At 36.8% G+C, this 13914-nt stretch overlaps 1 protein-coding gene across 1 annotated transcript in view; it reads left to right on the top strand.

Annotated features, from left to right (window-relative positions):
* The window catches only part of LOC103545034 (platelet binding protein GspB-like), a 476815-nt gene that overhangs the window by 37591 nt on the left and 425310 nt on the right, over positions 1-13914 (top strand). Inside the window, exons 4-8 of the mRNA XM_070615434.1 lie at positions 4851-5180; positions 7441-7500; positions 7776-7823; positions 12584-12643; positions 13120-13179. Of these exons, the coding sequence (XP_070471535.1) occupies positions 4851-5180; positions 7441-7500; positions 7776-7823; positions 12584-12643; positions 13120-13179 (558 nt within the window). The remainder of the gene's footprint in view (positions 1-4850; positions 5181-7440; positions 7501-7775; positions 7824-12583; positions 12644-13119; positions 13180-13914) is intronic.

Here is a 13914-nt window from a genome sequence, read left to right as displayed (position 1 = left end):
ATACAGTCAAACCATGAAATATAAATAAATGTCAAAACCACTAAGGAGAGCAGAGGAAAAAAGGTCTCTGATTATCTAGCAAGAAGCACAGGCTCAAATTTTATGCTCAAAGGTAGGAGAAAAAATGTAGTGGAATTCAGCCTTTTCATTAACTGATAAAACGAAACAAACCAAATTTCCAAATAAGATATGTTTATCCCACTATAAAATTAGTAAAGGATTTTAATGCATGAGTCCTTTAGGAGCAAAGTGAAATATGAAGTGGGCATTGCCTTTAAATCCAATTTATAAAATGGAAGAAGTCATCTTTCAGCAAACCCAGTTTATCCCACTCCTGCATCAATGCTTTGGGCATCGTAATATTGAGTGTCATCCACAGATGGTGACCCTCAGCAGATATGGTCATGCAGGTAATGTTTAGTGGTCTAACATGGCAATAGGAGGATTTGAAGACAGGTCTCCTGCCATCTCTCCAGCCATTTTACCTTCAAGGCCCACTGCCAAGAATTTCAAGCTGAACTTTCCACGTGAACAGGAAGATTGTCAACTGGAGCCTGAAATGTCTGGTGAAAACTTGGAATGCAAATAGATTGTGCTGTTGATCAGGGAAAAGAGCCATTTGTTTTGGACAACACAAGTGAAGCAGTTCCATACACTGACTGAATATTATTAGACTTTAGCTAATATTCTCTTTGATTTTCTTAACACTGGGCATGCAGAGGATAAGACAAGACAATGATTGCCTAGTAATTGGCTGTATGAAAGGCGTGTTTCCTCTGACGATGGCTTTGAGAATTCCAGGCTTATTAGAGGAAAGTGGAATGCAAACGAAGGGACAAGTCTTCACGCTTAATTTCCACCATCTAATGGCACCCCCAAAACACTGAATTCCTGTTAGTAAGGACAAGGTTTGGTCCCATGAGTTTAAGATGTCATATTGGAGCACACAGTCATCACAAATTATTAATAATGATATAATAACCTTACGATAATTATAATCTATATTTCTATAGCATTTTTAATTAAATCCCTTTTCAGATCTTGTTTCATTTTGGTCTCACTTCAGCTCTGGTAGGGATGTTGTATTATTTACACTAACATCACTGTTTTCAAACAAATAAAGCGCCAAAGCCTTTAGTTTACTTGATTTCTCAGCCCCAGAACTTGGCTGTATACTTGTTTTGAGCAAAATGCACTAGGACAAGAACCCTGGTCTCTTGAGCCGCAGGCTACATAGTTCCCTAGAATTTGAAGAACTCAGAGAAGCTAATTAGTCTAAAGTTTTTGATACGAGTTGATCACTGTGGAATTGTTAAACAAAACTCTTCAGTTTTGGAACAAAACTTGTCATCGGAGGTAGGTATTAGAAGAATGGAGCTTTTGAAGGTAATAGAGGGAAGGCAAGAAGCAATTAAATTGATAGTTAAGAAAGGTTAGGAAAAAGAGGAGTGTGATGGGATTGGATGTTGAAATCTTGAGAGATTTTAAAATAAATCCTTATGACAAAGAATAGCAAAGGTACCATTGTGCAAAGATCAGAATAGGCTTGGCTTTGTGTACATATGGAGTTAGATAGGGGACTGAAATACGACGTATGTAATTATCATGAAAGTGTTTGGTCCGCGGATAAAGCTTATGAGTACAGGTGAGTTTTGTGAGTTGACACTTCTCCTTTCTAACGGTGAGAGGGTGTCTTCAAGGAGTCTGGTCTTTGGAGTCAGGCTGACCTGGCTCCACCACTTACGTCCTGCTTATGTGAACTTGGGGGACGATTCTCTGGCCTCAGTTTCCTAATCCATAAAAGGGGATGACAGTTTGTATCCAGCAGGGCTTGTATGAGAGTCAAATGAAATCGTGTGAGTAAAGTACTTGGCACATTGTCCAACACCTAACAAGTGCTGGATACAACGTTCCCCCAATTCAAATGTGAAGAGAGATTTGTATCCAGTGTGGGGAGTGGTTTGCAGCCAATGACATGGACAAAGCAGCAACTCTCCAGAGAATCAGCCTCCTTCCAACTGCTCCACTGGAAAGTTATCTTACTGTCTGTCCACTCACACACAGAGTAGGAATTTGGAGGTGTTTGTTACTCTTTAGCAGACTTTTCCCTTATTGGCAAGAAAAATAAGATTAAAATTTGTTTGTTTTTTATTTTGTTCTTGTTCTATGCTTTAAATCTTAGTCTATATTTTAATTGATATTATTTCTAACTGCTATATTTATTGGTCTTAAAATTTAAATCTTAGTCTATATTTTAATTGATGTTATTTCTAACTGCTATATTTATTGGTCTTAAAATTTATAAGCAAAAGGTTTGAGCTTCATGTTCATGTTTATCAGAAGAAAAGTTTAAATTAATACAGAAAATGGTTGATGTAAAATCAGTTATTGCAGAAAGTTGTCATAAATTTGAAATGCACACTTAAATAGGAAAGAGCTATAATTGCTTATTTGATAAAAGAAAAATTAAAAGAAGAAACTAGAGAACGCAAATAAATATCAATGTGTAGGTTTGAAATATTATACTTTCAATTAAAAATGTAGTTGAGATTTGCTAAATTTATGTAGAAATTATACTGCTGCATCTTAGTAAAATATAAACACCTCAGGCAATTTCACTGAAATGTATTATTTGATCATGCAGAGGAATTTATGTAAATGAATTAGACAGGTCTACTAATTTTTTTACCTGATTTCCTTTCTATGCAACATGAAAATGATTTTGACCATGAAAAACACTGTTAAGAAGTTTTAAAAAGGATTTTTAAGTAAAAAGCATCTCATATAATTATTTAAAATATAGGCACTAACCCTATATAGACAAGTACATTATTTAATACTCAGCTGACTATTACATTGAGAAAGTTATGTAAATTCCAGATTCATTTTATCTTTACAAGAATGAAACTAATTCCAGGTTAGGAAAAGGGACAGGAGGTAAGAATAGTGTGGTGTTATACAGAAATTTTTCAATTGATCATTTCAATTACAATTTCATCGTTGTAACGAATCAGAGGTATTCCTATGAATAAACAAAAGTTCCTAAGATGAGAATTAGATTCTTTAACATATTGACTAAAGACTAAACTTATGTAAATAAGATGTAAGATTGAAAACTTCATCTTGTTTGATAACACACTTTAAATTACAGAGTATAAGGTTGGAGAAATATAGTGTCTTACTATCATCATCAATAAAGTGTCATTTACACTAGAAGAAAGATGTGTAAAATTAAAATAAGCACATTAGGATCTAATTATACCTAAAGCATGAGAAAAAACTCAACTTTCTTTGCTTACTGATTTACTGCAAAAATCAGGAGTTTTGCTATAGAGTCAGATCTTCCCTAGAATTCTTTTTTCTTTTCTTCTCAAATGAGACGTCTAATGCTTCTTTTCCTAAGAAATTGTCCATTGAATAATGCAAGTCCAAACTAGCCCAAAGAGAATATTAGTAAAGCATCTGTGTGTCGATTTGGAATCAAATTGGAAAGAGTTTTAATATTTATAATTCCCATCACTAAATTAACAATAAACGTGTAGTCACCTAACATTCCAGCATCCAAGTGATGTGCCTTTGTAAACCATGATGTTCTCTTATATGTTTTGACATTAAGTCTGCAAGAGATTCTGGAATTGTGACATTTAACATTACACCAATGATATATGTATTTTATTCAGCAGGTGATGACAAAGAAAATAGTGGAGCTCTAAAACAGCTCAGCAGAATTTTAGGGAAGATATGAATCTCAGAGGAGACACTGAGATTCAAAATGTGGTGTATTCTTCGTCATGCTTAAACTTCAAATAACATTCCAAAATAAAATATGCTTTTGGTGAATATTTTCCAAAGTGAAACAAAATTCTGATGAGTGCATTTACTTGATAAGATTAATATCATAGAGTTTCTGAAAGCTGTATGAAAAATTATTGATTACAAATTTTAATAGAACTTTTGGAAATATTGCTATTTTGCTTCTAAATTCAAAGAACTGTAGATAATTTTGATGTGCTGCACGCCGTACTCAAAACCATGGGGTAGTTCAGATGTGCCATTGAGATCTTATATAAAATTAGACATCAAGTGGGAGATATTCATTAACTCATAACTGGGCGTGGCTCCACATTTGAAGCTAAAAGGTTTACTTGATTGTCAGGTACACATGGAAATGGACTCATTAACAAGTGACTGTGCAGTGTATTACAAAAAAATGAAAAACTTCCTCCTGATATTTATTTATATGGTAAATGTGACAAATATGGCATTTTCCACAAACAGTTAAATGAAGAGTGAGGTTTCGCAGAGCTGCAGAACATGAGAAAATGTTATTTGGCCCAAAGAGCATAAATCACAAAATTCACAGGATTAGAAAGGGAAATACTTTAAAAAAGACCAAATGGTCTCATGAGCAGAGACATCATCAACGTTACCTGGTCTCCTCCCCCATCCCTGCCACCTTCCCACTCACCTTGAAGACAAACTCCACTATGATGGAACAAAAGAGATTTTAAAAAATACGTGTGTTCTTGAATGTTAGATGCCTTGAAATGGGGCAGTTAAGAGTCACACTCTATCTTAGCATGTGGAGAAAGAACAAAGACCAAGGTTTTATCCAGGCTCTGCCAACTAAAGCTGAGACTCTGGGCAAGTTACATTACATCTGGAACTTCTTTTCCCATTGAAAATAAGAACAATAAATACTCACAACCTAAAGTGGAAGAAAGACCACGGTAAGCACTAACTCAATGGTGGCTTTTCTTCCCTTTACTTTACATTGGGTCATTTCAGACCACACAGTCTTTGTGCTTCTCTAACGAGTCTTTTTAATTACTATTCCATTTTCCCCACAGATAGACGCCTTCCGGCAGACATTTCCCCCAAGCCCACCATTTTTCTTCCTTCAATTGCTGAAATCAAACGCCACAAAGCTGGAACACATCTGTGTCTTCTTGAGAATTTTTTCCCAGATGTTATCAAGGTATATTGGAAAGAAAAGAATGGCAATAGAATTCTGGAATCCCAGGAGGGAAAAACCATGAAGACCAGTGACACATACATGAAACTCAGCTGGCTGACCGTGACTGAAAAGTCAATGGATAAAGAACACAAATGTATCGTCCAACACGAGAAAAATAAAGGAGGGGTTGACCAAGAGATTCTCTTTCCTTCAGTGAATCAAGGTATGTGCATGTAAATATAACCTCGCAGAACACTTGTTTTCAAAGGGATACAACATCATTTCTGTCAAATGTTAAGGAAAAACAAACAAATATAAATTTTCTTAAATGTTGTTTCATTTATTGGCAGCAAAAATGACCCTGTATTTCCCCGTAAAATTAAAATAGTGTATGCTTTGGAACTATGAAAAGAAAAAGAAAATGAAAAATTTACTTAACCTTTCTCAGCCTGAGATTCATCCTCCAATATATTAAGGTGGCAATGATTTTTCTACTCAGCAGGCAATGTCACTCTCACTTTCATCTTGCTATACTCAGAGTACAACCCCAAAACAATGTTATTAGGTGACCAAATGGTATTCCCTTGAGGGAGCCAGATGGCAGATCAACAGAAAATCAAATAATTTGGCCACTGCAGTTTTGTTATGGTCTTAGTTTCTCCAGGTTTGTATTTCATATACCTGAGTATGAACACAACAGACCAAAGGCCCTAGAGCACCCATAAATGAGAAGGAATCAGTTTGTACTTCTCCCTGTGGTTAACAAGCCCTTTGAAGCCGCAGGGAACAAGCACATAAATTATGCAGAGAACTTGCTGTGTAATAGTCCAAATTTCTGAAGTCTTTCTTTATCTACTCGGATCCTTAGATCATCAGTGATCAAATTAGGTTCGAAAACCTACCTTGGCTTTCTGCTGGGGCCCTGAGTTAACAAGTCTTTTTTTTTTTTGAAATTCAGCATAATACAATTTTTATTCAACCTCATCCAGCTCATATCGGCAACTCCTTTCTCAGACGCCAAATCATCTTGTTCTCAATAACAGCAACGTAATTTCTTATTAGAATACAAACCCATTAATTTCAGAAAAACAATACTAACACCACCTTCAACCATATACTGAAAACAATTTAGGAGTTTATTGCAGTTTTCATGGTTTTTTTTCTACAGTAAAATTACGGTTGTAATGCTTCTTGGAATAACGTCTCTCTCTCTTAAGCCACCAACTGGATATACAGGTTCATTTGTTTCATTTTGCTTTTTAGGAACTTGTAAATTAATTAAATTAAATTAATTTTGTTTTATAACTTTGTAAAATATTTGCATGGTTCCAAGCTCAGATTCAACACAACGAAGTATATTCAGAGACATATAGCTTTTATCTTTGTATTCTTTCTTTCTTTTTTCAGTTATTTAATTGAGGTCATAATGGTTTATAACATTGTGTAATTTCAGGTGTGCATTATTATTTATCACTTTCTGTGTAGACTACATCGTGCTCACCACCAGCAGTCTAAGTTTTATCTGTCATCGTATGTATGCCCCTTTACCCCTTACGTCCATCCCCCCAATCCCCTTCCCCTCTGGTAACCACTGATCTGTTCTCTTTATCTATGTGTTTATCTTCTACATATGAGTGAAATCATGTTGTGTTTCCCTTTCTCTGTCTGGATTATTTCATTTAACAAATCCTTTTTAGACAGGGCGAAACAGGCACATAATGAAACGTGCAAAGACCTTTTAGCCCGAATTTCTGAAGTCAGTCTTTAACTTCTTGGATCCTGAGTTTCATCAGTGACCAAATTAGGTGCCAAAAATTGCCTGGCTTTCTCCTGGGGCCGTGACAAAGAGCAAATGAAATAATGTCAGTGAAAACTCTTGCTTTTGAAAACAGAACACAGATGTAGTTATTTCTGTATATTGTCGGCATGCTTCCTCAAGTCAGATGGGAAATTTGCCAACATCAAATACCTTCAAATGTTAGATTCTTTTGTGGATTCTAATTTTGATGGATGGATTTTGGTAGCAACTCTTCATGTCAGCGGTGTGTGCTGAAGACTGTAGAGTAGCCACATTTTCTGTTTCTTTTTCCATTGGACAAGTGTTTCTTCCTCACCTCCTCTGTGGCAGACACTGTGCTAGGAACTGGGAATACAGAAAGAAAACAAGATAGTGTTGCACATTACCACCCACTTGTGAGGAAGAAGAAAAAAACATATTCTTCATGAAGGTCAACATCCTCAGGTGTAGAAACAAGACACCTGAATGAGATCTACTGAATTACACAGAATTAGGTAAACTACTCCTGGAATCATGGGGCTCATGTGTTTAAGGGCAGTCCCTCTGTCAGTGGATTATGTGTGTGTGTGTGTGTCTGTGTGTGTGTGTGTGTGTGAGTACATACACATCACTCATACAAAGACATAACCAGAGTATCGAGCAATAGGCATGAATAATTGACTAATCTTGCTCCCATTTCTTCTAGTTGTCGCCTCAATGACCACCACTATTGCTCCAACAACGGCTTCTACGACAGAGAAAAGGAGTAAGTCATTGTATTTACCTCTCTGTCACGCTATAGGTTTTTTGTCGTCTCATTGACTTAACTTTTGTATTTCTCATGCTTAAAAAGCAGAAGACCAATTATTCCTCGAATTTTGGGCTCATAGTTTTCATATTTTTGGTGACTGTCCCTCCTTTCTGTCAGCAGATTTTATATACATATATATATATATTTATATATATATAGCTATACACAAGCACAGACTGTCAAACAATGGGCATGGAGAATTGACCAATATTTGCTCTCATTTCTTCTAGTTGTCACTGTTACTAACGGTACAACAGCTTCCCCAACAGAGCAAAGTGGTAATTCTTTCTATATGCTTGCCTTCGTGTCATGCTATGGTATTTTTTACCCCTCCTGATCAAATCACCTTTTGAACTTTCCTGGTTTATAGTAGATAATATTAGTGATTACTGGAATTGTAGAGCACATATTTTTAATGAGGATCTCTCCTGTCCCTCCATTGGCAGATTTTATACACATATATAGGTATATTCACCAAATAATGTCATAAAAAATTGACTAATACTTGCTCTCCTTTTTTCTAGAGTTTCCAGCTATTAATTCTAGAAAAGCTTCTCTAAAAGACGAAAGCTGTTCAGTTTTTATATATGTCTGCATTTATGTCACGTTACAGCATTTTTTTTCCTTGGAATAAATTTAACTTTTGAACTCTCCTGTCTTAAGATTGGCAAACTAAAACGGCTAGATGTTACAGAAATGACTGAGTGATATTTTGAATCCAACCATCATTTCCTAAGAGCCATCTTAATACAGTAAATGCTGGATTTGGGATGAGATGATTGCAATTTAGAGGGCGCAGTAATAGACTGTGAATTATTTCAGCAATGGACTGCACTCATTTGTGTGGCTTTTGTTTCTAATGACTGAGGAATGTGTGATATGAAGGTGCGTCTAGATTTTTTTTTTCAGTCTTTCGTCTTTGCTAGTACCTAATAACAAGAACTGACAGGTAATTTCAATAGAGAGCTTTCTATACTGAAGGTATTGTGCTATGTTTTGCATGCATTTTCTTGGTTAATACTCATAACTCTCCTATGAGGTGGTAGAATATTTTTTCACAATTTTCTAGCTGGAGGAAATAAGTTAAAATTAATTAAGTCAATTACCCCATGCCACACAGCTAGACCCGGGGATTCAAACCAGCCATCTGAATGAAGAGTTCATACAGTTACTTAGCTCTTCCTTCTTCCTCTATGGTATGGTCCTAGAACCAGAAACCCCACAGCCAAGGCCTTGAGACGTGACTGACATATGGTGGGGGGGTGAGTAAGTACAGAGACTTCACAGTATCCCAGACTGGACTTCAACCCCAATTCTTTTCATCATTAGCTGCATCAATATAGGAAAATTACTTACATTTTATGACCAGCAATTTTCTCATCTTCCACCCAGTGATAACTGTACGTAATGCAGTGATTGAAGAGACAAGGTCACCTATACTGAATGTCTAGCATGGGGTATCTCATTTGGCTGTCACAGAATCAGTACTAATTTCTGGCCCTTTTTCCCTACATATGTACAAAGAAAGTGACTAGAAGCGTTGGTTCCAGCCCTACTGATCTTTCCTCCATTTCTAATCTCAAGGGGGCTCTGGACCTCAGCTAACACTTTGCCTGACCAAGGCCAAGGAGTTATGAGCACATCACCTGTGAGATCCCTTTCCACACAAGAGCTAATGATTCTGCAGTTCTGACTCTCGAAGATAAAACTTGCCAAAGGGAAATTTTCTCAGGTAGAAACTCATCCTTGTGGTTCACTGAATAGCTAGTCTGGCTCACCATCACTATTGCTAATTAAACAAATATAATTCTTTCTTCAACGTTACTCCATTTTTTGGTAGCATAAATGACACTCTATTTCTCCACAGAATTAACATAGTATAGGCTTCAAAACATAAAAAAGAAAAATAAAAATTTACTTAAGTTTTCTCAGCATGAGATTTGTCCCCTCAAATATCAAGGTCACAATAATGTCTTTTAGGGTGGTTGCATGGGTTAAATGAAACAAGATATGGGAAATCACCTGGCGCTCAGGACACAAGAAATGCTCAAAAAGAGATTCCGCTTTGGATGATCTGACTTGACCAAGAAATAAGAGCAATTATACGTTTTTCAGGAATGTTCTTCTCAGCAAGCAGAGTCACTTACACTTTCATCTTGATTTACTCAGAGTACAACCCAAAATCAATGCTGTTAGGTGACAAAATGGTGTTCATTTTAGGGAGCTGGACAGCAGCTCACCAGAAAAATAAATAATTTGGCCTCTGCATTTTTATTACGGTCTTAGGGTTTCCAGATTTGCATTTCATATACCATCGTTAGGGAAAATTCCAGAATTAGAGATTGGGAGAGGCTGATGGGTGCACACACTTCCATTCTACATAATGGATGTCTTTCTTGCCATTGGTAAATGCAGCTCAACAGGCCTTTATTGTAGAACTGGCCTGTGCCGGGCCTGGAAGGAAGATGTGGATGAGGACTGTGGTATAACTTACTGTCCCAAGGAGGATGCACTATTGTAAGTGAATATTTTCTTTTCCTAGACACTCAGGGTCACTCACAATACAGGCATGATGTCCCCAAGGGGCCTCTTTAATGCTGATGCTACATGTATTTAGAGAGTGTGGGCAGAGGGCTGAGTGAGCCTTGGTCCTGACAGTGGTCTGGGTAACACTCTAGACATGGGACTTAAAGTCCTGAGTATGAGAACCACAGAGCAAAGGCCCCAGAGCATCTGTAAATTGGAAGGAATCAGTCTGTGCTTTTCCCTGTGGTTAACAAGCCCTTTTGAAGCAGTGAGGAAGAAGCTCAGAACAAAATGTGCGAAAACATTTGCTGTGTACCAGTGTGAAATTTGAAAGTCAGTCTTTATCTTCCGGGATCCTTGGATTCATCAGTGATCAAATTAGGTTTGAAAACTTGCTCTGGTTTTCTCCTGGGGCCGTGAAGTAGAGTAAATGAAATAATGTCAATGAAAACACTTGCTTTTGAAAAAACCCCATGCATGTATTTATTCATGTATTTATTGTATCTTTTAATTTCCTTTCTTGAAATTCAATAAGATAACATTGATTCAACAGCCCTAATTTACTATTTATACAGCTAAGAAACAGAGGAGAAGCAAATATGCAAAGCACACATTTAATACAACCACTGGGCTGAAGTGTCCTGTTAGGTTTTGATTTCTCTAGTGATCAGGGAAAAATAAGCAGTATGGGAAGTTCCACGGTGATGATCATCATAGAGAAGTTCCAGTTCAGAATGCGTTTTACTTGGTGCCTAATTTCTGAAACAAATGTCTCCTATGGGCTTCCCTGGGCAAGAAAGCTAATGAGGACAGTTCTGTTAATATCATCCTACAGCCAATTTTTGATGCTGTTTCCTGGAAGTTTTTAGTTTTTGATAAAAGTTAAGAATACAACTTGGAAAGATTGCTCATGGAAAGGATTTTGAAGAAGATCTCATTAGTCTGGTCCAGGATTTTGACCAAGCTTGGTTGAGAGAGAGAACTTAGGATACATACACAGATTTTATTATGAAAAACTGTTTCTTTACTGTTTTTCCTCAATCAGTGCATGGTACTAAGAGAATTTGATTTATCTTTTGATGCATAAGTCACTGTTAAGGGAAAGAGACAGTTTTAAAACACGTTGAAGTCGGTTCTTGAAGATATTTTAACATATAAACGTGATTAACCTAGCATTTTTATTCTCGGAATTTATTCCAAATCCTATAGCTCAAACCTACTTTCAAAGCCATGAAAGAAAGATCCAATATAGTGCATAAAATTGCATACCAAAACCATATCCATCTGCACAAGAACACATCTAGCACAAAAAGGATTAACTAAAACAATGGTTTCTACTCTGTTTTCCTCCATCCAGTAGTCAGGTATCTTTAAAAAAATTATCTTTGTCTATTTGACTTCTTTTAAAAAAGGAAACATAGTTAAATCTCACCTCAGGTTATATATATTCAGAGAAGTGTAATTGTGGCACGGTTTATTTTTCTATCTCTAGAAAGAAATGCACTGAAATCCTGGGCCCCCATAATAAAAAAACATTTTGCCAAGAATATTTCACACCTCTGGAAGAGAACACGACTACAGTGTCCAGAATGGCGGAATTATGTTGTTTCTATAGATTATTTTCTATTTCTATGGATTATGTTTACAAACTCGTTTCTACCTGCTCTATCTCACTGAATCTGCCACAACAATCCTTTGAATATTGGCTCTGCCCTCAGTGGTATAATTCTCAGCAAGTTACTTAGATTCCCAACCATATTTCCTTGTTTGCAACAAGGAGTCCTCCAAAACACAACTCACTTCAGTGTGAGTGAAGCATTGAAAAAGATAATGCATGAGAAGCATTTAACATAGTGCCCGCTGCAGAAGTACTCATTCAATATCTATTAAATTTTATCCATGCTGTTGTCACCTCCAGAAAGAACCCAACTCCAGAAAATCATGTGCTGAGTTGGGGATGTTGGGATAGTCATGCTCTGGAAAGGTATGCCTCATTCGTGGGGAATTAGCCTAAACTGGACTCCTTCAAGCGTGAGGTTCTAAGGTACATTCGGAGAGTTGATGAATTGATTTTGGTAGCAACTCTACATGTCAGCATTGTGTGCTGAAGACTGTAGAGCAGCCACATTTTCTGTTTCTTTTTCCATTCAACAAGTATCTTTCCATCACCTCGTTTGTGACTGACACTGTGCTAGGAGCTGTGAATACAGAAGGAAAATAAGATAGTCTTGGATATGACTGTCCAGTTGTGAAAAGAAGAACAAAATGTGTGCTTCTTGAGGGTGAAGATCTTCATGTGCAGAAACACAATTCATGAATGAGATCTACTGAAGTCTGTAGAATCAGATGAACTAGCTCTGGAATCCTAGGGGTCCTGATTTTAAGGACAGTCTCTCTGTCAGCAGATTGTGTGTGTGTGTGTGTGCATACACACCTACTTGTATAAACACATACCCAGACTATCAAGCAATAGGCATGAATGATTGACTAATCTTGCTCTCATTTCTTCTAGTTGCCACCTCAAAGGCCACTACTGTTGGGTCTACAACGGCTTATACGACAGAGGAGAGCAGTAAGTCATTGTCTATGTTTGCCTATGTTTGGTAGCAACTCTTCATGTCAGCGTTGTGTGCTGGAGACTGTAGAGCAGCCACATTTTCTGTTTCTTTTTCCATTCAACAAGTATCTTTTCATCACCTCGTTTGTGACTGACACTGTGCTAGGAGCTGTGAATACAGAAGGAAAATAAGATAGTCTTGGATATGACTGTCCAGTTGTGAAAAGAAGAACAAAATGTGTGCTTCTTGAGGGTGAAGATCTTCATGTGCAGAAACACAATTCATGAATGAGATCTACTGAAGTCTGTGGAATCAGATGAACTAGCTCTGGAATCCTAGGGGTCCTGATTTTAAGGACAGTCTCTCTGTCAGCAGATTGTGTGTGTGTGTGTGTGTGTGTGTGCATACACACCTACTTGTATAAACACATACCCAGACTATCAAGCAATAGGCATGAATGATTGACTAATCTTGCTCTCATTTCTTCTAGTTGCCACCTCAAAGGCCACTACTGTTGGTCCCACAACGGCTTATACGACAGAGGAAAGCAGTAAGTCATTGTCTGTTTGCCTCTCTCTTGTGTGGTAGGCTATTTTCCTTCTGAATCAGCTTAACTTTTCCATTTCTCCGGCTTAAAATACAAAAGAACAAGTATTCTTGGAATTCTTGGGCTCATATTTTTCTTATTTTTGGTGACTATACCTCTTGTCTGACAAATAGAAATATATACGTATATATATTTACATATATATGTGTATATATATATATATATATTCCTATATATGCACACACTGTCAAAGAATGGGCATGGACAATTGAGCAATAATTCCTCTCATTTCTTCCGGTTGTCTCTGCTACTAATGTTATAATAGCTTCCCCAAAAGGGCAGAGTCGTAAATTCTTTTAGAGGCTTGTCTTCATGTCATGGTATGGCATTTTTCCCCTCATGACCAAATCACCTTTTGAACTTGCCTGGTTTATGGTTTATCGTAGACAAGACTATTTATACCAGAAATTATAGAGCACAAACCTTCAAAGAGTGTCTCTGCTGTGTCTCTCTTGACAAATTATATATTTATTTATTTATTAATTGTTTGTGTATTTATTTACATCTCATGGACTGTACTTCAACCCAAGTTCTTTTAATGATTACTTGCATCTAGATGGGAAAATTACTTACATTTTATGAGCAATGATTTCCTCATCTGCCAGTCAAAAATAGTTACCCCCAAAGCGATTATTGAAGAGGAGAGCTCACCTATGCTGAATATCTAGCATAAGGCAA

Source organism: Equus przewalskii, chromosome 4 (genome assembly GCF_037783145.1).
Source record: "Equus przewalskii isolate Varuska chromosome 4, EquPr2, whole genome shotgun sequence".
In the NCBI taxonomy this organism is placed as follows: Eukaryota; Metazoa; Chordata; class Mammalia; order Perissodactyla; family Equidae; genus Equus; species Equus przewalskii.
This window is presented reverse-complemented; position numbering and strand designations above follow the sequence as displayed.